The sequence below is a fragment of the Ictidomys tridecemlineatus genome, chromosome 9 (genome assembly GCF_052094955.1).
Source record: "Ictidomys tridecemlineatus isolate mIctTri1 chromosome 9, mIctTri1.hap1, whole genome shotgun sequence".
Lineage (NCBI taxonomy): Eukaryota > Metazoa > Chordata > Mammalia > Rodentia > Sciuridae > Ictidomys > Ictidomys tridecemlineatus.
In genome coordinates, this window is record NC_135485.1 from 116,885,031 (window position 1) to 116,909,116 (window position 24,086).

General features: G+C 40.0%; 1 protein-coding gene across 6 annotated transcripts in view; it reads right to left on the bottom strand.

Moving 5' to 3' along the window:
- Positions 1-405: 405 nt before the first annotated feature.
- Positions 406-24,086, bottom strand: part of Fnip2 (folliculin interacting protein 2) — a 112,804-nt gene continuing 89,123 nt past the window's right edge. For all 6 annotated transcript variants that reach the window (XM_078021953.1, XM_021730282.2, XM_021730281.3 and 3 more), the window contains 4 exons: positions 23,271-23,427; positions 9,557-9,757; positions 5,896-6,011; positions 406-3,990 (listed from right to left, as the gene is read on the bottom strand). In XM_078021953.1, coding sequence (XP_077878079.1) covers positions 3,912-3,990; positions 5,896-6,011; positions 9,557-9,757; positions 23,271-23,427 — 553 coding nt within the window. In that variant the 3' untranslated portion in view covers positions 406-3,911. The remainder of the gene's footprint in view (positions 3,991-5,895; positions 6,012-9,556; positions 9,758-23,270; positions 23,428-24,086) is intronic.

Below are 24,086 nucleotides of genomic sequence, written 5' to 3' on the forward strand. Positions count from 1 at the left end.
GAGTAAAACCTTCCCTTCATGTATATAACAGTTGCATCCCTGGAAAATTCTGTATATACCCAAATCATGTACAAAACACATTGTGCTTTTATGTAAAGCAGAACTCAATTCTCAGGTAAGATAATTTTTAAGAGGGTTTTCACCCACATGAATATCCAGCAGGGCATTTGAAGGTCTGCTGGTCCTGGGGCTATCTCACATGTTGCAGGACATTTCATGGGTCATCTTGCCCCCCACTCCTACATGCCGTACAGTAGCCCTCACCTGTCAGTCTGCCAATCAAAAATGTCCCATTTCCAAAACACACCTGTGGAAAATCATTGATACATATAATGAACTTGTTTCTTATAAATGAGACTCTAGATTTAATTAAATTCAACAAATCACATGCAGCGCCAGGAAATGTTCAAGATAAATTCAAAAGGTTTATTGCACCAAATGCCACAGAAAAATTGATCAAAATAATACATGAACAAGTTTTAAGAAAAAATTTCCACACATTGACATTGGTATCTATTCAGCTCATCAAAATTATAAAGTCCTATCAATTTCTCTTAATGGACTTTCAATAAGAATTCCCAGAATTTTCTCCTTATCTGCCTCAAATTTAAGCATATTGTAATCTCACTTCCTAGATATATGGTTCACCAAATTCTGACATTTAAAAGTTAACATTCAGAGGGGATGTTTGATTTAGGCAGAAATTATAATAAAATATCCCCCCAAGCAGAATTAAACAAAACAAATCTTTCACATTAACTAAGAAAAGCTAAAGACTTTTTTTCCAATTTAATGGTGAAAGTATGCAAGAATGAAATGCTCCCCAAAGTACATATTAGTGGAAAAATCCAGACATTTAAAAGAATTTTGGGATCACTTTATATTCTTTATATACAACCAACTCTAGTGAAGAACCTAAAAAGCTACAGACTAAATTTTTATAAAATCTGAGGACCTAATTATAAGAGCCCAAACAACAGTTTAGTATCATTTAGCAAGGGGGAAATTTCCTCCCTCCAAAAAAGTTAATTTTGAAAAATATGGTCAGTTTAAAAAGTTGCAATGTGTAAACGGCAGTTCCATGGGATGTGAAAAGATTATAGTTACTTTCATTAAAAAACAGCACACTTCAGAAAATGGATTTGAAGCCTGTACAAAAAGCTATTTAACACTGATAAAAATAAAATACTTTGGAATTATGCACAAGTATGGAAGCTACATTTCAAATTTTCATTGTCATGTTTAAAACATACACAATTACCTTTACATTCATATCACTTATCAATTTATTAAAAATAAAACTGCAACATGCTAGAAAGAGGTCCATCACAGTAACATTCACATACTTCTGCTCTGTCATGCCTCACTAGCTTGCTTGAGAAAGCAAGATGCCACAAAAGTTACACTCAACAGGTAAGACTTAAAAGTTGAAGAAACCCTAAAGTTGGAATCCTGTCAACTGAGGTAGATTTCTTTATTTTTTTTAATTTTTATTTTTTTTTTTCTTGAGGTGGGCATGGGAGCAGGTGGGATCCCTCCAACTGTTCAGCTGAGACAGAATGAAGTCACGGGGTGGTCTGTGATGTGCGAGCGGTTGTCTCTCAACACAATCCCATGAGATTTTTTTTTCCTTTTTTGCTTCTAGGAAGAGGTTGAATTTAAGACAAAGACTTGCATGTTAAATATTAAAGGAGGCTTTAAAAAAAAGAGCAGCAACATTCTTGGTGTGTTTTTGTAGGCGATAGATATGAGGATTCGACTCTGGCAGGAATCCTGAGTGTCACTGAGACGACCCCGACCTGTGACCCACTTGTAGCTTCCCAATAGGTGTTTTCCTAAGAGTGAGTTTTGGAATATTAGATCAAGAGGCAAATTCAATTTTCGCAGGCATTGAGGAGCTGGGTTAAATTTTTTATGTATGGGATTGAGAATCAGTCACTTAAAGCTCAATTTTCCCCGTGAGGGTCTGATTTTCAGCAAGCCACAATGCCCACTTCAGAACTGAACTGATTTTGAATCAGGTTATTTTCTATGAAACCCTGGAAGGTGGTGACTGAGGCAAGGTGCCCACAACATGTAAACAAGGAGAAGGGAACCAGAGGGGAATGCTTTAAGCTGGTGCAGACGGAAGAGCTGTAATGACAGCTTTGACAATTTATTCACATGCAAGGAAAAGCAAGTGCGAGTGGGCTGAGCTACAGGTGGGGTTCGTTTTCCTTCCGTAACGAAACGGCAAACAATGATGTCACGGAACCAGAGAATTGAAAACACCAAACTCCAATGTTAGGCAAAAGGAAATGGAAAACTTCAATTTTGCGAAACCAAGACATAAAATGCAAATTAAAGATCTCCAGAACCTTGAAGCACCCATCTACTTTCACAGCACAAAGGAGAAAGAGGAAGGTAGCAGTTCTGACCTATTCCTAATAAATAAACAGTACAGCCATTCACCTCCATTGGTACAGCTGTAGACGCTCTCAAATAATTAGACAATAATGAGAGACGAACTTATGGATAGGGTCAGGATTTTATCAAACATAAAATGTGAACTAATTCCAACCCATAAAAAAGAGGAAACCTCATATTCTTAGGAACAGAAGATTCACAGAAAAGGCTGAAATGCTAACAATGTTTTGCCTTATTACATTAGCTCCTGTCTTTTGACCATCATTTTTTAAATTTTTGAAGTGTTTTACTGTATCCTGGATGTCAGGACTTAGACTGTTTCATGGTCAGTAAACTAAGTTTCTTTAATATTAACAGACAATTGAAGTTGTTTTTAAGTGAATTGGACTACTAATTCTTTACTTTGGTAGGTTTTATAAAATGGTCAAGTCAATTTCTGGGAAGATGTTTTGAAAAGACATAGGGATTAAGAGGTGCAGAGATGATAATGTAAAAATTTAGGCCATGTATGAACCTTTTTCTTAATGTTCAAACTAATTGCTTTCACTGACCATCCTGAATTATTGCAGGTTTCATTTCTCATGGGGACAGCAGTGTCTTTAAAAGTATAAATAGTCATTTGTATAAACTATTCTAGGAAGAAAGTGGCTCTGGCTGGAAGAATTCACCCACAGAAACACTCTTGAGCTTATAGAAATAACTTTGGTAAATGGCCTCTCTTGAAAAGGCTGAGAACTCTAAATCATAATGATAAAACATATGGCGTCAGACTATGCTTTGCTGCTACAAACTACATCTTGATGGGATCAGGATGCTACATTGACTCTTGGGTGTATTGCACCAGCAATCCATCTCTAACCTACCTGTGGCTGCATCTGAAACAAGGTAAACTCTGAGGAGAAATGAGAACAGAGGGTCCCCAAAGCACTCTCTCTCTTCCCAATAGGCAGTTTTCTTTCACATCTTATGGCATACAGCTGCTACAGCCAAAAATGGCTTTCGTCATTTCACCTTTCTTTTCTAAAAAGCAAACTCTCACCTGGAATTCAAAGTCCTTGTTCTGACTTTAGCCTAGTGTACAGCTTGCAGTGCTTACAACTCTGAAACATTTCCTACTGGAATGTTACATACACTGGTTACCTCCCTGCTCCAAAGTCACCCATCATTATTCTGCCCGACAGCACAAGGCAATCAGTACCAAATGCTGAGTGTTCAGTGTAGTGCTTACGTTTTCCCCCACCAGAAAGGCCACTCTCTCCCCTGATTGATTCATGGGTAACAAAGGCCTAAAGTGTTCCTGAAAATCACAAATGCCAGTATTTAGAGTAAACCTGTCTTCTCTTCCAATGAAGCATCCACTCAAAAGTAACAATGCAAAACAAACGGTGGAATGACTATTTGTTTGCTCTTCTCATGCTTTGGATGTCCCAGAGAGCTTATTCCTCTCTTCTTCAGTTGAGAATTTGTTTTTCTTATTCCAAGGAAGAACTGTCCTGAGCTTCAGCTTATAGGAGTATTTGAGCCACGTAAGGAGAATGAGTACTGGCAACAGCGGTCAGCAGCGGCAGGTCGTTAGATTCAATCCTGGGTGTTAAAAACAGAAAGGAAGGGTACTTAAAGTTTTATTTCTAGGGTTCAAGCTTGCTAGATTATCACTGAAAACAAATGAAAAAGTAAAACAGATGAAAAGATCGTAAGCTCTCCCAGGGCACACAGCGAGGTGGGACAATGAGAAGGAGGTGCTGGAGCTGTGCTGCCTGAATGTGGAACATAAGGCCAATCCTCCTGCAGCAGGGTCACCAACTCCATTTACTTCAAGTCTCTCCCTGTTCTGGGTGGCCTATGTGACTCCATTCCCCCACAGTCTCCTCATTTCCCAAGGCCTACTGATTTGGCACCTAGGTTCAAGTTAGTCTTAGGAAAATGATGATGGCAGTTAATGTCTTCAGAAACCCTGGTGATCTCTGTTCAAGCAGTCATACAACCTAGATCCCCTCTGAACTCCTGAGCCACAGTGCTCTGAGACCAAAGTGACACTAGTAAAAAGCATGAGTTTCAGGCAGACACAGTTCTGGTTGCCTTTCAAAGGAGAGACGGACACAGAACCGTCACTGGCTAAATGCTACCAGTTGTGGAGGAGAAAAAAAAAAAGCTGGCCTGTTTCAGCCTGTGGAACCCGTCCTAGTTCTTTCCCTCGAATTCCACAAATTACAAATACAAAGACAGGAGCTGACATTACTTTGTGGAGTTTTCTATTCCTTCTCCAGTAAAGCTACCTACGAATCTCATTCAGGTGGACCATGCGTTTTCTAGAACTGGAGGTGCTGCTAGTGTCCTGGCCATGGAAGAAGGGGATATAAAGAGAGAGGATGAACACGACAAGACCTAGAGAGGAATGCTGAGAGGAAAACATTCTTGCAGTTCTTCAGTGTTGATGGATGACTGTCAGCGTCAGGAACCAGGGGAAAGTCCTAGAAATTAGGGACTACGCCTAGCAATAGGAAATCTTATGAAGCAGACTACAATATGAGTCTGGTAAGGAGTCATAAACCAAAACTAAGGAAAAGAAAACAAAGAGAGAGATTGTGAAGTAGCTGCAAGAGTGGCCATCTCAAAAGGGGAAAATATTTTTAAATGAGGTATTTAAGAAAAATGTGTGACAGAAAATGCCAAATAAAACAGCCAGTCACATCCTGGGTGTGAAAGATGAAAAGTCTGACAAGAATGCAAAGGCCAGAGTTTTAAAATAATACTTTATAATACCACCCTTTAAATTCTCTTTAAAAGAGAATTTAAAGGGTGGTATTATAAACACAGTATTTTCTTACTCCATTATAGGGAATCATCACCACGGATAAAGAAGACAGTTTCCCAAAGACACAATGCCCTTTTAGTTCTCTGTTGACACATTAAGCAGAATAACTCAGAGAGAAATTATGGTAAATGCCCTCGGAAGATGACATGTGTTATTAGTAACTAACATAAGCAAGTCTCCTTTTCAGTGGGCTCACAATTAAAGGCAGAAAGGGACAGTTTCTGGGGACATGTAGGCAGCACCTGAAAGCCCAGGAGAAGGGCTCTCTCTCCTTGCTGTCCAGTGGGAGGTGCCTGCAACTCCTCCTCCAGGAAGTGAGACATACACCAGAGCTGCCACTGCACATCTGACAGTTTTGACTTTGGCATCTTACTGACTGGCTTACCAGAAATGGTCAGAATGGTATTAAATGTTCTCTTTCAAGGGTAAAATAACCAGGGAGGAGACTGACATAAAAGTACCACCAGCCCAAAGTTCCATGATGGTTTCCAGGTGTGAAACCGGGTATCAAGATACAAACAACATGCTGTTCATCCAGGAGCTGAGAGGCACATGTCTGAGGGAATCTGGGCCTGGCTTTGGGTGGTGCAGGTTGAACAGGTCAGAGGATATAACATGAGGGCAAAGGCCAGCCATCACAGGGAGAAGACATAGTAGTACTTCACAGGACTCACCCCAGCACAACACCTAACTCCTTCACGTGGACTCGGGTATGTCCCCGAAGATACTCAGACAGCATTTTGCTTTTAAGGTACATCTCCTGCAGTCTGTCCTCAAGATGCATGATGCACTGTGGAGTCAACAGCATTCACAATGAGGGCTGGAACTCAAGTGTACAGCTGTAATCTCACACCTTTTCAAATATACTTAAAAAAAAAAAAACTACAAGCCCCATAACTAATAGGTATATAAACAGGTTTTTGTTAAATGACAAGATTTTCATATATTATTCTAGTGTTTTTTTTTCAAAAAAGCATTTCCACATAGTTAATCAATATTCTATAAGTACTAGAATTTCCTTAGTTTAAATAACTTCCTAATAAAATATTAAGAATTCCTTATTGTTGTAATTTTTATGGCTAAATAATTCCTTAGAATGTGAATTTGCCATTAGTTACTGAACCACACAGCAATTTGTATTTTTCTTGTAAGGCATTTTTGTGAAGAACATCTTCACTAATGTTTTCTTCCTATGTTTCAGATTATTTGGGCCCAATACATTCCCAGAAGTAGAACAACTGGAACAAGGTCATTTCAAACTTTGTATTTTGCTTTTGAGAGTGTCTTTAACTAGGTCTTCTTAATGACAAATAAGAAAAGGCAATTATTTTCAGGACATCTTTACCCTTGGAACTGTGTCCAGCTTCAGTTTTTAGAGAATACCAACCATCTGTGTCTTTCACCAGAGGCAAGTACTTTTGTACTTGGCAGTCATGGCCACCCCAGCACCTTCAGTGAGACACCTGATGGCTCTGGCAAGGGCAATTCCATCATACATACTTTTCTTCTAGACCATTAGGTCTGTTATTTTCAAGGTAAAAAGATTAACAGATGCATTTGAAAATGTTGATCTTGACCATCTGGGCTGATCAGTGGCATGGAAAAAGTATCTGTTAGAGATTCGATCTTGTCAGCCTCTCATTGGCTCACAGCCTTAGATGCATTGTGTATGGTAGATGAAACACACTGCTAAGTGGCTAAGTGATATCAAAGCAGGGAGATTCCATCAGTTCTCATGGAAATGTTTCCCCCAGTGAACAGAGTGAAGTGGTCTCCAGTTAACTTGTGGAGTGGAAATACAAAGGTTTCTGTAAGACTGTCCCAAAATATAAAAAAGACCATTCATATTATATTAAATCTTTGGGTTTTTGTGTATTTGTGTGTGCTATGTCGTGTGTGTGCTGGAGATTGAACCCAGGGATTCTCTACCACTGATCCACATCCTCAGCCCCTTTTATTTTTTGAGACAGGGTCTAAGTTGCTGAGGCTGGTGTACAACTTGTGATCCTCCTACTTCCATCTCCCCATATAGCTGGGATTCTAGGCAGGTGCACTGGGTCTGATAAACAACCTTTGTTTTAAAACAGCTAATTTACAATGTTTTCACAGACTGCATGAAAAGTACATGATGCAATGTGGAAATAAAGAGAACTCTTTATGAAATCAAATGAAATCAAAACATTTAGAAAGTTTTTCAAAAAGACTTAACTTATGATGGTTTTAAAAAATTTTACTTTGGAGATGTATTTCTTGAATTTCAAACTTCTAAAATTTTAAATAGCTATTTTATCCGTTGGTACTAAAGGGCCTAGTCATTTATGTTTCACTGAAACAATATATAGAGAATTTTAAACTACAGATGAAATTTTCTTTGACATTGGTTTATCAGGTTAAATAAATCATTCTTATTATTACAAGTTTAAATATTCTATCCAAATAAAGTAAAAAAAATCAGCTATAATAATGTGTTGCTTGAATAAGCAAAATGTTGTATGTAACAAGAAGTATGTATTGCAGATGTTTGGCAAATACTTATAAGAGTAAAAACTTGAATTCTAATATGTCCTCTTTGCCCATAAAAATGGAGACATCATCCTCTAAGTCAGCACAACTCAACCTGCTTGTAGAAGAAAACCTGCCTACAAATGTAGAACAGAAAGTAAGGTCATAATAACCCATAAATGCTTCTCATATTACCCTAAGACAGACATCCTCAAGAGTATGCTTTAATTTAAATCCCAAATAAAGATTTTAGTAAAAATGTATTGTCAGTTTTTACTGTTCCATGAAGTTAATTAATACTGTTCCAGAAAACTAATTATTGATAAGCCAATAATATCGATGTTTATAACATTTAACTCTATTCCAAATGCTTTACATGAATTGTCTGATTTACATAAACATGAGATAGGTTCTATTATTTCTCTAGATTTGCAGATAAGGAAACTGAGGCTTTGAGAGGTCACAAAGTAAGTAGTAGAACTTGAATTTGACTCTAGCCTGGGCACTGGCCACTGGCCACTAATGTATGCATGCTGGCTTTTAAAAAATTTTATTTTTCCGTTGTTGAATGTACTTTTATTATTTATTTATTTATTTATATGTGGTGCTGAGGATATTGAGCCCAGTGCCTCACATATGCTAGGCAAGTGCTCTGCTACTAGGCCACAACCCCAGCCCCTACATGCTGGCTTTTAACCCGGTGTTTTGAAAGCATTATCCTATCCCTAATTTTCAGAAGATTCTCTCAGCACAGTTGTAGTCTCTCCATTTTACAAATGAGAAAGCTGAGATTCAGAGACACTCAGAATTGTGTAATCAATAGCAAAGCTGAGACCTTAATCGAGTTGTGTCTTTTTGCCATGCCATGCTGCCAGTTTTGATGTCAATCATTATTTCAGAGGACCTCTTCAAAGCCATTAAAAATCCTGACCATTTCTGAGGACTATGGTACCACAGGTTTGACTTTAAATCCAGGAAAGTGATCAATTCATTGGCAAATAGTATATTTAATGAATATTCATTTTCCTACATTGTTGTTACATAGCTCTGAATCATTTCTCAAGGCCAGAAAGGAGACAGAGGTTTTGGTTCCGAACTATGCTGCAGAGAGCAGCCTGCACAGAAGGAAGGAAAGAGCAGAGTAAGCACACTGCTCCAGTGAAGCGTCTTCCCGAGGACAGCTCATCCAGACTTTTCTTAGATGCCCTTCAGCTTCTCTCCTCCTTCTGAAACATTTCTCCCTCCCTTACTAAATATATTTCCTCTTCTAATCTCTGCATATATCAAGTGCACACATGCACTGAAAGGTAAATACTAATTCCAGTCACTAGGGGTGAACTGCTGACAATTTGTGAGGAATTCTTAGGCTTTGTTGTTCATATTTAAAATAATGTTATGAAAGTGATCTTCAAGTCCCATTTGAAAAGGAACAACTGATACCATCTTACATGTATACAGTACTTCAAAATTTAAGTGTTTCCACAAACCGTGGTCTACTTCACCCTTAATACTTCTGTGAGGATGGCTGCTTAGCAATGAGTTCTCCAAGAAGGATTTCAGATTTCTTTTATGCTGGATCCTTCCCTAATACCTTCTTTACTTTGCCATACACCTTATTAAAAAGATGTCGATCCACTCTCTGTTGTTTTATGGAAGGGCTAGGGTTACTGAAATCCATCCTGTTTGCTGGTTTTATGTTGCATGTCTCATTTTAATTCATGCTAACCTCCGATTTTATTAAAAACAATATCCAGATTTCTGCTTTCATAATCAAAATGTGGCTGAAAGTATTTTTAGCTAACTTTCTCTGATGATATGAGATCACATACTTACAAAATCAGCAGGGAGGTGAAGCTTGTAAAGCTGTAAGATAGACTGAAGTAAACTGGACACCTGACTAGAGACCAAGACATCCTGGCCCAGCTTCATGTTATCCATCACTTTCCTCTGACTTGTGGCCACCTGGACACTCCACTTGTCTGTGTCTGCGATGATACACACAGCTTCAGCTATTGGCTCATCGAGCACTGGATGCTGAAAGAGAAACACAGTAGGTCAGCTTTTTATATCTCTTCCAAGCGACACTCAAAATGCCCAGAGTGTTTTTCTTTAGCATTAGACTAACTTCCAATTTTGAAGTTGTTTAGCAACAACTAATTATGGGAGCTACAGAAATTTAGGGTTTGATAGGGACCCAAACAGGAGTGACACTAAATCTTTTAAAATTAATTAGATAAAAAGTTAGTCATGCTTTTTATTTAATCATGTTTTTTTTCTATCAACCAGGAGGTATATTGTAACTGTTAAATTTTCATAGAGAAGCACAAGGTATGTGCCCTCCCACAGTCCAATATATTAAAAATTCATTTCTTTTTGAGACTGCATTCTCCTTTTAAATAGTGAAAATCAGACTGAAGTATAGAATTCCACTGCCATTTTCCAATAACAAGGTTAGTTAGGGTACCTTAATATTCTCTTAAAGTTATAGCTTTATTCATTAAGTAAAATTTATTTAGTAACTATGTATGCTAAATATATCAATCATCTAACAAACAACTAAAATCAGACTGAAGCCTGAATTATTTATCCAGGTGAGTATAAAAGGTCAAAGTTGGGCTACTGATAAACATGCTTAAAATGTGAAATTTTCTAGAACAACTGCCATGGGGTGACACAAAGCAGGAAAGGAAAAGGGCCTTAACTACATCTAATCTCCCTAAACTGATCAAAGAGGAACTGCTTTGCCACCAGCACCTCCTGGCATGCACATGTAGCACGCTGTGCTTGTGCAAATCCACATCCCAACAGGATGGCCCCGCTAGGCTCCAACTAAGAGAGAGAGGAGGAAGGGGTGACGCTAAGAACAGCAGCAGACATGCTGACAGACAAACCTCACAGCCAAGGCGTGTGAGCACATTTCTCTAACCCTCCGTTTCCCAAAGGAAAACCAGTGCTGTCTTTCTTCTGTCATTTAATGCATTCTACCACCCGGCGCTGACCACTGGTTACTTTTGGCTGTGGAGCATAACTTCTCCCCAGTAAATTCATTCTGATTCCCCTCTGAAGAATGACCTTATTTGGATAAGCCCTGGTAAGTCTGTAATCCAGGACTCACCCTCCCCTTTATCAAGCTGTGGTCAGTCACAGGACCCAAGCTACGTCAATGAGATGCTCCTACCCTGGAGTGGGGCACCACCACATTCTTGCCCAGACAGCAATCAGTACAAATACCTTCACGTAGTTAGTTCATGGTTCTTTGCCTAGTCAGAGTTGCTTTGTTTTCCGTCTATTCCAGGCCTAGTTCTTTGCTCTGCCCCTTACATCAATTCTATGAGTTCCTAATATTCTTCCAATAAATTCCATTCTGCTTAAGTAAATAAGAGTTGTTGGTTTCTACTAATTACAACAGAGAACCCAAACAGATACACAACCTAGGGTGGTTTCTAAGACTTAAGCAAGTTGTGGTGCTGCTGCAAACAGAAACCTAAGATGCAGTCATCCTGTGATTCAGGAGATGTGGCTACCAAGTCCTGAACTCTTTTATTATAGGGGAAGCAGATTAAGTTTGTATTTCTTCTCAAATTGGGGAAAGAGAAATGGTGGGATATTCTTTAGTTTTGGAGTCTGGGTCTGGGGACTGAAGAAAACAGGAGGGGAAGTTGGATAGCACCCTGATGCTGAATGTGAACCACATGAGTCTCACTTTCCTTCCTGTACATGGTAAGATGAAGGGAGAGAAATATTAGCTTCATTAAAGAAAGTTACTTAGTAAAATTCCTCTTTTTAATGTCAAAACTCTTCCCAAAGGGCTTTGACTAAATATCACAAGAAAAGTAAATAAACAAAAAAAAGTCCACACTATATGTTTGCCCTTTAAAAAAATTCTCCTCCAAACCATTATTATTTCAGATTAATCAGATCTTCTGATGACTGAGTTTTAAATGAACATATGAGGGAAAGATTGACAGTAAAACGTCATTCTGGGTTTGGGGTATAGCTCAGTGGCGGAGTGTGTGCTTAGCATGCATGAGACCCCGGGTGCAACCCCCAGCACTGAAAAAAGAAATAAGTCATTTCCACTCAAAACACTTGTTTAATTGATGAACTTGGCAAACCGTATGGATGCTCATACACATTGACTTGCTTTTCTCTTCCAAGTTAGAGAATCAATTTTCAAATGGTACCTGCCCACAGGTTTGTCAAATTCTCTCATAGTAACGTACCTCTTCTTTCTCCATCACCTGAGACCTCCGCAAGTGCTGCCCTATCACCATGCTCCACCCGCCACCCTGTAGACTGCTGTCGGTCTCCACACCACCCACAGAAATGTGACCAGGCAACTCAGAAACTGCTAACAGGCTTCAGGATAAAAGGTCACTGGAGAACAGGAATGAGTGGAGAGAAATGAGGGTGGATGGCCGGCCTCCACCAGAGCAAGGGGGTAGCAGCCATGTGCTATTATTCTTCCCTCACTCCACTCACATGAGAAGTTAGAGATGATCATTTATTCAGCCCTACCTTGTCAATATCTCACTTAACCCAATAGGAAAGGTAGCAGAATACATCAGTCACTAGTATGGCATTATGTAAAAATGTGAATGTGTAACCTATGTGATTCTGCAATCTGTATTTGGGGTAAAAATGGGAGTTCATAACTCACTTGAAACTATTGTTCGAAGTATGATATGTCAAGAGCTTTGTAATGTTGTGAACAACCAATAAAAAAAAAAAAAAAAAAAAAGAGTTCTCAAGAAAGATAAACAAAATGCTTTGTTTTCCAGATCTTTTATAAGACTTCTCTTGGCTATCGTAGCTTATTGAAACAACACAATTAGCCTGGCTAATCTGAAGCTTTTCAGGATTTGTGGATCCATTTCCTGGGAATGTTAAACGCTTGGGACATTCTGATTTCAAGATTCTTGGTTACATTGGAGTACACGCCCTGTTTCACACATGCTGACTTTGACCTAACTTAATCCAGGAAAAAGAAAAGCCTACGCAGTGTGGAGATCAGAAGAGCAGAGCTTCTGATAATTCCACAAGGGACAATGATGAAGGCAAGGACTCTAATCAGATAGGAGCAGGCTAGAATGCCACTTTGCTCTCTTGCTAGCTGTGGAACCTTAGCAACTTACAGTTTCTACATCTGCAAGATGAAACAGTACTTAGTTCAGAGTTTCTGGTTTATTTATTTATTTTGAGAGAGAGAATTTTAATATTTATTTTTTAGTTTTTGGCGGACACAACATCTTTGTTTGTACGTGGGTGCTGAGGATCGAACCCGGGCTGCACACACGCCAGGCGAGCGCGCTACCGCTTGAGACACATCCCCAGCCCAAGTTTCTGGTTTAATTCACAAAAGTTTTCTGTGGGAAAAATGCTGTGAAAGATGTAGCAAAGTGACTAACACACTAGGGACTTGGACATGTGTTTTCTTTCTACATCACCCTTGCCTCTACAGACCTTGTGCCCTAAAACCTCATACTCAGAGCTCGTCAACAGTGAGACTGGACAACACTGCCCAAGTTTATGACCCTTACTTAAACCCTCCATCTCCTAAAATATCACATGATCATTTCCCTCACTGACCCAAAAACCTATGCTAGCAACACATCACCCACACTGTTAAGTTAAAGGTGCTCCTTTTCCACACGTAAAGCTCTTCATAGTCTGGGCCTATGCTACCCACAATATTTACCTCTCTTAAGAAGACCCACTTTCTCCAGGTCATCAGGACCACCACCTCCTCCTCGCTCCTCAGGTTGTGGCCAGAATATCTTCCCTGATACTTTCTCAGTGTGACATTCCTCCAAGGCCTTGGTTTCGGGCCCATCCTTGCCCATGAAGCCTTCCCTCACTCTTCCTTTGACCTCCCAAGAGCCTGAACTTTCTACAGCATTCACTTTGGCATTTAATCACACACAGTCTTAACTTGTTCTCGATTTCACATCTCTGTCTACTCAGTGACTTTATAAGTCACCCAAAGAGAGAAATCACATTTATCTTTTCTCTGTAGTATTTCCTGAAATGAGTATAACAAAGTGCTGTGCATGTGCAAAACATTAATACATCCTAGCTGTGCTGAGCAATTTCTGGATTTAACCCAGTTCCTATTAAATCTTCTGTACAATTATTAATTTCTTTCCTATGTACCACATTTAAATGACTAGCATTTCATGTGATAGATAATCTTTTAATTTGATGGAGGGTAAGAAAATGCCATTCTTACATATATGCTTCCTCCAAGTACTTATCACTTCACAATGCCATTTTCTCATATGCGGTGGAGAGGAACAGAGTGGTCCTGGCTTTATGAATGGGAATACTGAGGCCCCAAAATTAGGTGATTAGGCTTCTCAGTGTGTCAGAAATATAACTGAGGGCCAAGTGCAGTGGCCCCAGCAGCTTAGGAGGCTGAGGCAGGAGGATCGTGAGTTTGAAGCCAGCCTCAGCAAAAAAGTGAGGTACTAAGCAACTCAGTGAGACCTTGTCTCTAAATAAAAATACAAAATAGGGCTGGGGATGTAGCTCAGGGGTCGAGTGCTCCTGAGTTCAATCCCTGATACCCCTCCCCAAACAACCCCCCATATATGTATATATATGTATACACACACACAAAAAAAAATCACGAAAATCAAGGAACTCACAAAGTATTTCCAACTTTTAGTTCAAGGAGTTTGCAAAACCCTTTGCTACAAAAATCCCAGGACCTCACCAGAGTGGAAATTCCTTGGATTATACTTCAAGAAGTATGAAAGATGTTCTTAACTTATTATCAACAGGAGAAAACACAGCTACTGCTATTCATATTAGTCTTATGTAATAATTTTATTAAGCACCTTGCTAAGAAATTTTACTCTCCCATCTTAATGTTGCTTGTGTTGCCTAAAATATACTGTAAACTGAGCCTATAATCCTCAAAGATATCTCAGCCCACATGTATATTAGGGATAGCAAGAGAGCAGAGATCTGTATTCAACCAGTTCAAAAGTCTGCACAGATCATAAGAGTACAAAATCCACCCACTGGTCCCCATACCGGGGATTGAAACCAGGGTGCTTTACCACTGAGCTACATCCCCCTTTTCACTTGCTGTTTTGAAAATAAAACAGGGTTTTGCCAAGTTGCACAGATTGGCCTCGAATTTGAAACCCTCTTGCCTCAGTCTCCTAAGAAACTGGGATTACAGGTGTGTGCTTCTTTACAACACAAAGGGAACAGGTGCCTTATGATACCTGTAACTTGAAATGATTTCCTGTATCTCTGATTTTTCTTTGAGATATTTTGTATAATAAAACACAAGATTCCTTATGTTGATTTTTAATCCATTTTATGTAGTTCTGGTGAATTTTATAACTTTACTATACTGTACTAGAATTAAGAGATGCTGTGTGACCAAACACCTTTCTGCAATGATTCTCATCATTAGACTCTAGCACCATGATCTATTAATAATAGTCTTGTGTAATAGCTAAGAGAGAGGCCTTTGGTTACTCATGCAGAGACAATGGGATGGTGCACACAGTGAAGGTCCCTTCTCAGCACTCACTCTTAGATGAATGTCCTCAGATCCCCTGTTTTCTTCTGCCTCCTTAGGGTAGAAACCTACTGATATAACCCTCATGATCCTGGCATTAAAAATTTAACTGTGCAAGAAAGTCTTCAGTCCATTCACCCAACTTCTTGATGGCCAAGGGTGGCATAAAAGGACTGAGGATGTATGTGGATCACTCAGTTCTTTCAAAAATAAACAAAAAACACCTCCAGTCCTATCCAGAGGGAAACAACCTGGTTATCACCATTCTTAAACAATACCCTTCAGTAATATGAAGTTTTCTTTTTTTTAATATTTATTTTTTAGATGTAGTTGGACACAACACCTTTATTTCACTTACTTATTTTTATGTGGTGCTAAGGATCGAACTCAGGGTCTTACATGTGTGAGGTGAGCGCTCTACTGCTGAGCCACAACCCCAGCCCTAGGAAGTTTTCTTTCACAAAATACTGAATATTCAAACATTCCCGATATGGTTTACTAAGAGAGGGCCAGGCAGAATCTCCTATTGGTGGCCAAGCCAGCAAGTGAGTAGGCTGAGAAGATACCTATCAACCCCTGCTCCCCACTAGAGGGATCTTCAGTTCCTTGATGGCCATATTGTCCCTTGCACTCACAACTACCCACATCCAGCCTGGGGAGTCTCTACCACCCTGCACACTCTTCAGTACCCTGTGCTTCCCATGGCTGCACACCGGTCCATAGTGCTTTGCACCTCCTGCTTATTTCTTTGTATTTCTTGTGAGATTTCAAACTCCTTGAGGATGGGGGTAGAGGAAGTGGGGCTGCATCTTCTCACCTCTGTTTATCTCTTTATCTTTGATATGCAAGCTCAAAAGCGTGGATTTGTTTTTATTTACCCTCCTTGGGAGTCAGTGTGCTTTTTTAATCCCCGTCATTCTTTGAATACTATTTTCCCTATTCTCTTCTGAATATGCTATCAAATCTTTTCATTCCAGAGTCCACATCTCTTACTTGCTTTTTCACATTTTTCATGTCTTTTTGTCTCAGAGCTGCTTTCAAAAAGGTGGCCTGATGTTCAGCCTCCATTTCACAAATGCTTTAGTTGTATTTTACCTGCTCTGTCCTTTAACCAACCCCCCGGAGTTTCAATTTCAATGACTGTTTTTCAATTTCAGAAGTTGTTTTTAGTTCTTATACCATTCTAAATAATCATTTGTCACATTATCCGCCGCCGCCCCCCCCCCCCCCCCCCCGCCATTTTCAATGTTCTAGTTGCTTCCTTCCATCAGAGTAAACACTTTAAGGACAGCTACAGAATGGTTACTACAGCTGGAGAGCACTGTCTCTCCACCTATGTCTGCTTGCTCGCCCTCACCATGGCTGTGGGTTTCCTCATCCGAGGTTTGTAGTTTCTGAACATGGGCCCATCTTGTTGGAGTTCTTTGTTGTGTTTTCTTGTATGTGTCTCATGCGCTTGAGTCAAGTGTCCGAAGCTGTGTGCTTCCGTTAGCCAGAGTCCTAGTGGCTCTCTGCTCCTGGTGCTCATGTTTATTTCTTGGGTAGGCTCTCGGGTCACTCAGGTAGAACAGAGCTGGACCGCAGTCCCACAAACCGCACAGGTCTTGGTCTTGATTTCTCACCGGTGGCCATATTCCTACCCATGTTTCCACCTGTTTCTTTGCTGCTTTGCTGCTTATGTCTGGCGTTTTCTAGTCCCTTTTTCATGGAAAAAGCACTCCAGGTAAAGGGCTCAGTTCCAGGTTCTGAGTCTTATGTGCATGGGAAACCAGACTGCTCACCCAAGGTGAATCTCATAACCACAGCACCCAATTCCTAGGACCTGTGTCCAGGATAAGATCCAAGAGGTTTTGATTTCTACTAGTCTGAGACAAAAGGACTTCCAGTTTTTCGTATGCATAGATATCATAACAGGGGATATGGATGTTAACATTTTAGCTCTCGCTCTACTGTTCTGAAGCGGAGACAGGTCACCTACAGCCATTTAGCACAACATGTGGCTAGAATCCTCTTGCCTCAGACCTTTAGTAAACACAGTGCCTAGCACATGAATGGTGCTTAGTATTTTTCAAGAACTAAATCTCTGAGGTGAGATTCTTTTACTTTTCCCCAAAAGCCATCTCTAGGCTCCACACCCGTGACTAGTGAACTGAGTTAGCTGGACCACCCGGGATGCCACCATGAGACTTCCAGTGCACCACACAGACCTGCAGCATGTGAAAATGCCAGGAGGGGTTAACAATGACATGATCTTATCACACTCCATCAGAACTGTTTCTCTCGGAACTAAACTCAATGTCAGTCACTGAAGGGTGAAGAATTGTAAAGAGGCAAAGAAGACAAAGAGGAAAATCAACCATTGTGGACTATGGGATCCTGGTAGGTATACAAGGTGGAAGACTCTGGGGAGCACTAAGATGTCATGAAGATTTGGGGGCAAAGGGAATGAGGGGGAGGCCCCAAGGTAAGGTGAGATGATCTTGGAGGGGTACAAATGCCTGGCCTCTGTGTGCCTATGCCCATGACTGGCTCCCAAATTCATCCTATAGCCTTGAAGATCAGTGTGCAGCTCTTAATGGGCTTAACTGTCAGAGTGAGGTTGTGGAGAGGTGCTCAAGGTCAAAAAGGGTCACCAGAATAAAGTTATGTGAGGATGTGGCAGCCTCAAAATAAAAGAGGGTTGCTAGCTGCTGGCACAGAATGGCACAGATGTTTCAGTATCTTGAGGGTAGTGAAAAAAATTAGGAAAACATCAAAATTAGACATGTGTCTAATTCTGACACAATACAAGAGACAAGTAGTCTGAGAGACCTAAAATAGGCATTTATTTTTCTTTAGGTAAAGAAAACAAACACAAAGGGCCACAGGCATCATGTCTAAACACGTTACTCTTCCCTTTATTTTATTTATTATTATTTTTTAAACTTGGTGGGGCCCAGTCACACGGAGTCTCCACATTTTTATTTTTTATTTTTGTAGTTGTAGATTGGCAGCATGCATTTATTTTATTTTTGTATGCGGTGTCAAGGATCAAACCCAGTGCCTCATTCTGCCACTGAGCCCCAGCCTCAGCCCTTTTATTTTTTAAAAGAAAGACCATATGCCATTGTTCTTTACTTCAGAAGAAAGAGGCATGCTACCTAATGAAGTTTTATCTGTACTAACAAATACACACTCCACTAAACACGGTTTTATGGGGAATAGTCAACTAATATCAGTGAGTACTTTCAATGCGACAGTACCAGATGAGGTACTGGGCGTGGGTATGAAGGAAGTAAGTCTGTTTTCTGCTTCAAGGTACCTACAGCCCTCTTGGCAGAAATAAGACTTCTGACCCAATATATATGTTTGTACAAAGTGAATGTACAATATGTACGTACGTCTGAATGTATATGCACATATACTCACACACAGCTCTCACCAAACAATAACCCTGCCTATCTGTGATGATTTCAGTTCTACTCTACATTATTCTAAAAAACTGGTCATGAAAACCCAGTTATAGGCTAAAACATGTACTTTAATAAACCTTCCGAAGGCAGCTCCTAGCCCCAGGTAGTGCTGCATTCAGGTCTATAGACAGAAGACAGTGGTACAGGCCCAAGGCATTGGCATACTCATTATCCAACCCAGGGATATGAAAGCAACAAAGGTATTCTAAACAGCCGGCTTGTCCTACATAGCTGTTTCCTCTGCAACCTATTGATTCTAAGGTTGTTTCTGACCGGAGGCACATGTTAACTGTGTTGCTTAAAGTAGTGATTAACTGTTTGATGGGACTTGCTGTTGTTTTGTAGTCTTACATGGATTCATTAGGTATTCATGAGCATACATCACAGCCGTGCTTTCAGCAAAACTCCTTATCTGTGCTACCAATTCCTGCATGGTTATTTCTGGAGTCAATCTGTTGCTATTCTTAAAATTAAATGGAAGAAGCTACTATATCCAACTGTTATTTCATTTTATAGATTATTCTGTAAAGTGCCTGAAGCTCTGGAGCATCATTTTTAAAAAGTTATAATGTGATGTTAATTTTGGTCTTAATGACCCTGCCCAGCAGAGTTCCCTATGACATCACAGGTAAATGGAAGGAGATGCTTCAGCACTGAGTGAACATCTGTGGTTCCATCTACTCACCTCTGACAACTTTCTGGAAAGGACAAGGATGTTGACTGGTCAGGATAGCTTTGAGTGCATCTGCATATAACCCTCTCAGACAGTACTTTCATTTTTACTAAAATAATGCTTGTCATTTTGCTCTTCATATTAGAAACATGTTGTATTGCTTTATCACTTACAAAGCACTTGCACATGTATTATCTTAATAGCTAACATTTACTGGGCATTTAGTCACATACCAGGCTCTATGCTAAACATCTGATGTGAATTATCTTGCAGAATCTCCAACCAAACCTGTGACATCAGTCGTGACCATTTTAAAGATTAGAAAACCAAAGAAACTTGCTTAAAAGGCAGCAAAGCCATCAAGGGGTAAGCTACCATTCAAACTAAGGTCTGTCTTCAGAAGTCACTCTTAACCACTGGACTATATTCCATCTGATCCTCTAAACACATTCTGAGACTTAGCAATGCAAATGATTTACCTAAGGTTAATGAATGAGTGGTAATACCAAGCCCTTGATGCCAAGCTGGTGCTCTTCCACTACCCTCACTGCCCAGTGGTTTAGAAAAACCCCAATGTTCCCCAAGTCTGCAGGATTCACAAGCCCACAGGATGCAGGAGGGAAAAAGAGAAAAAAATGATTGACTTGAGGGTCATAGGTACATTGTGCTAGTGGCTTATCCCCCTGCCTTTCCGATTTTTCAAGTCAAAGGAAAACAGGAAAGAATGCATATTTAGATGTGGCAGGGGAAAAAAAAGAAACAATATTACTTTGAACTAATTTAAGGCAGCTGTATAACCTATACATTAGGAGCACAGAAAGAGTTCAAGTGACAGAAAAGAGGCAGTACACGGGCTAAACAAGAACACGTGTTTAAATATTTGAAGAACATCTAAATCTTAACATGTGAAAAGCAATGAAAAATGAAAATAATGAAGTTAATCTTTCTTTTGTAAGAGACTTGGATAATGGAAAGAACAAAAAGAAAGTTTTAGTATTGGACACTCTAGAAAGAAATTCCTTAAGCTCTGGAGAAGAAACTCCAAATGTATCCACATTTATGTACGACAGATTTTACATCCAAGTCATGCACTAGTCTCAAAAACAGATCAATAACGTAAGTCGATTGCCTTTAAACAGTTATTAAAAATCCTTCTCTAAAAAGAATTATGAATACCAAAGCCTGGTATTGGCATGAACACTGAAAATTATTTATGTCCAAAAGACAGGTTTTAGAAACAAGCAATAATAAGGCTCTTTATTCTAATCTTCTCGTCCTCAGTGAGCTTATTCCTTTCAGCTCGACTTGTTCTTGAGTCTTCTTTCTCTGGCTACAACTCAAGAAACTAAATAACTAGTATACTGTGCCTTACAGAGCAGTAAGTTTATTATTTAAAAAGTACTTCTAATTTATTTTCAACAAATATTTGTAAATTCAAGTTGAAAGTAAAGCAAAAACAAAATACAAAAACTAAGCCCGCCTCAGACCAGACTGCCAGTCTGAGAGGCATTCTAAAGAGAACACTACTTCAAAAATAAAACTCATTATGATCAACGTGTCAAGTGAAATTAGAAATCCACTAATGCTAATTGGATATATTATGAACGTATTAAACTTGTGAAGATACTTTTATGAGCCCTTCACCATTTCCTATTAACACCCATGCATGGCTGCACTTTGGATGTACCCACAATCTGACAATGATATAGGCAACTGTGCATAATAACTATCTCTCTCAGGGTGACTGCAGAGTTTAAAGAAATGAGAAATGCTACAGTGTGAAAACACTACTTTTAAAAAGAGAAGATGAAATAGGAAAAGCTTTAAGAAGAATGATAGGGCAAATATGGTTGTTGTTTTTTTTTTTTTCCAAATCTAAGACTAATGGTCACCAATGAAAATCTGATATTCAGAAATTGTAATTTGCCAGTCTATAGAAAATATTTTAAAATTTCATGAATGGTTTTACAGTAAGTTAAGGAGGGATATCAATCCAATAGATTACATTTCCTTCTTGGAAAATGAATTAGTCTAGGGAATTTGGGCAAAATTCCCCAGTTTGGTAAGATATCACAGAAGATGATCCCAATAGCTCACATGCAATCTCCTGGTGCCTCTGTCAAAAGCAGAACATAGGCTGGGCGCTGTGGTACATGTCTGTAATCCCAACAACTCAGAGGCATATCTCAAGTTTAAAGCCAGCCTCAGCAACTTAGGAAGGCCTTTAGCAACTTAGTGAGATCCTGTCGCACAATGAAAAATAAAAAAGGGCTGGGACGTCACTCAATGGTTGAGTGCCCCTGGGTTCAATTCCCAGTACCCACTCCTGCTCAACCAAAAAAAGAAAACGGAGTTAAAAGCAGAACACAGGGCTTAGTAGAAGAAAGGTCCAATGAGCAATACCAATGTTCTCAGGAATCAAACTGCAGAGCAGAAGGAAAACACAGGTTTTGCAAATATGGATACAAACACATAAGATGCTGGCAGAAAAGGAAATGAGGTCCTCTATTCCCCTGCCACCTTAATGTTCCAGAGAGCTACTAAACATACAAGTGCAATCTATAAAATTGCCTGGTATCACCCAGCATTTAGGACAACTCAGATAATGCCATGTGCTGAGGGTATGCTTTTATACAAGGGTTATTGGTGTATGGACTTCTGAAATGATAAGTAAGTATGCTAACTATGGAAAAGGAATGGTGATCTTATTTAAGGAGACAAAATCAATTTCATAGCTTCATTCCAGGAATATCCTGGTAAGGGATGGTTCTGACCACAAAGGAGGGTGGAATTAGGAATGTTTGGGTGCACATGTACACTGGGAGGGCCTTCCTCAGCTTACACCCGCCCTGCCCTCAACTCTTTACCTCCTAGGAGTCTGGAGGACATCTGCTTCCCTACTGAGCTTTTCTTCCCACTTCACACAAATATCCTCAGCCTATTTAGCCTGTCTGATGTGTGTTTAGCCTTTACAGGGGATATGCCCAAGGCCAAAGATAATATGCCATGCCTTCAGTTCCACCTTGCAAAAAGAAAACTTGTTGGGTAGGGGGCTAGCTAACATGCCAACTTTAAATTTTCTTAATGTAATGAAGACTTTCCCTTATTGCACAAGATACAATATGCTTCTAATGCAAAACATCTATTTTTGCACATCTGCCCAAAAGCAGCTCAATTAAAAACAGGCCCATCAGATTGACACAGTTTTCTTAACTGCTCAGTTCCTGTCACGCTGCAGATAGCAGAAAAGCACTTAACGGAAGCCACAAGGCAATTTTCCAGAAAGACTTGTTAATCTTTATACAGTCATCCTCACGCAACCATCAAAGTGAACTTAATGACAAATCAGTTAAAATAAATTACTTTTAAGAACTTGTAAGGCTCGAATAAAAAATAAACCATATGTGACATCTTCTCAGTCTTCCCTGTGAGGGTGTATAATTGTCACCATCTGTGCTATTTATTCTCTTTGCCTGGCCTCCCCACCCCCTTTGCCCTTCTCTGTCCTATTCTAGACCCCAGGAGGCTGACCTCTATGGACCATAGCCTCGTATCTGCATCAGCTACGCCCTTGCTCTCTGGCCTCCAGCTGGGCTCAGGAGGATGAGAGGATGGGAAGGGAGACTGCAGCCAGCAGCCTCTCTCCCAGACTTCAGCTCTCCACAGCTCTGCTGTCACGATCCCTCCCTTTACTTCTTCTGGCCCAGGCGTGCTTATAGCCTGTCTCTGGGTGCTTCACCAGCCCTTGTGGGTTCCCATAACCCTGGTCACATCTCTAAAAACAATCCCTTAATTAAAGGCTCTTTATTCTAAACACCTGTTGCTGGCCACAGCCTTGGCCAACACCTTTTCAGTGGCCAGTGGCTTCAAGCAGGGGTCACTTACATGCACTGTATGGATAAGATCAGCCACCAGGCACTGCTTCAGCTTCTCATCACTGCTGGTCCCATGAAGCACCAGATCAGGCATGTATGAGGGGCAGTAACCCGCCAGGAGAGAGCGGCCAAAGTTTCTTACATTTGGGTTGCTGATGCTTTGAGACCTAAAACAATATTTGGCACATTAAAACACATAGTTAAAAATGTAGGTACTTTCTTCTTTGCATTCCAAACAGAACAAAAATCCCAATGACACAAGTAAATAAAACAGATTCAGGGTGGTTGACTTTTTACCAATCCTCCCGTAAGCTGATCAATGGCATAAGAAAAGAGGAGAGTGAAACTAATAGAAGGGAATTTTCTTTAAAAATGGAAGCCTGGAAAAAAAAACTAAGTATTTCCACAACCAGTTAAGATTTTGCTCTTGGACCTCATACGTTCCACCAGGCGTCTGTCAAAATAGTGAAAGAGAAGGTCTGGGAGGGAGGGGGGCTCTTGCCAAGAGTCTGGCTTTAGGAATTTGACCTATCTGCACAGGGTGGTACTCACAGCAGTGTAGAAGAACAGAAGAAATCTCTAATTACTGCTTTCAGTCATCACAGACCAAATAATCAATCTGACGGAGTGTTAAGGAAGAGGTGTTGTTTCCCAACCACCTCACATTGCTCTGAGCAGCAGGAGAGGAGGCCCACAGCAAGTGTGATCCACCACCTCTGAGTCAAGGCATCTGCTGCCAGCTATCTACCTTCCATGCGACCACAGAGAATTAGATTCCCTGTTCCGCACACCACCTCCCTTGCCTTTCCCCAAATGTCAGAAGAGC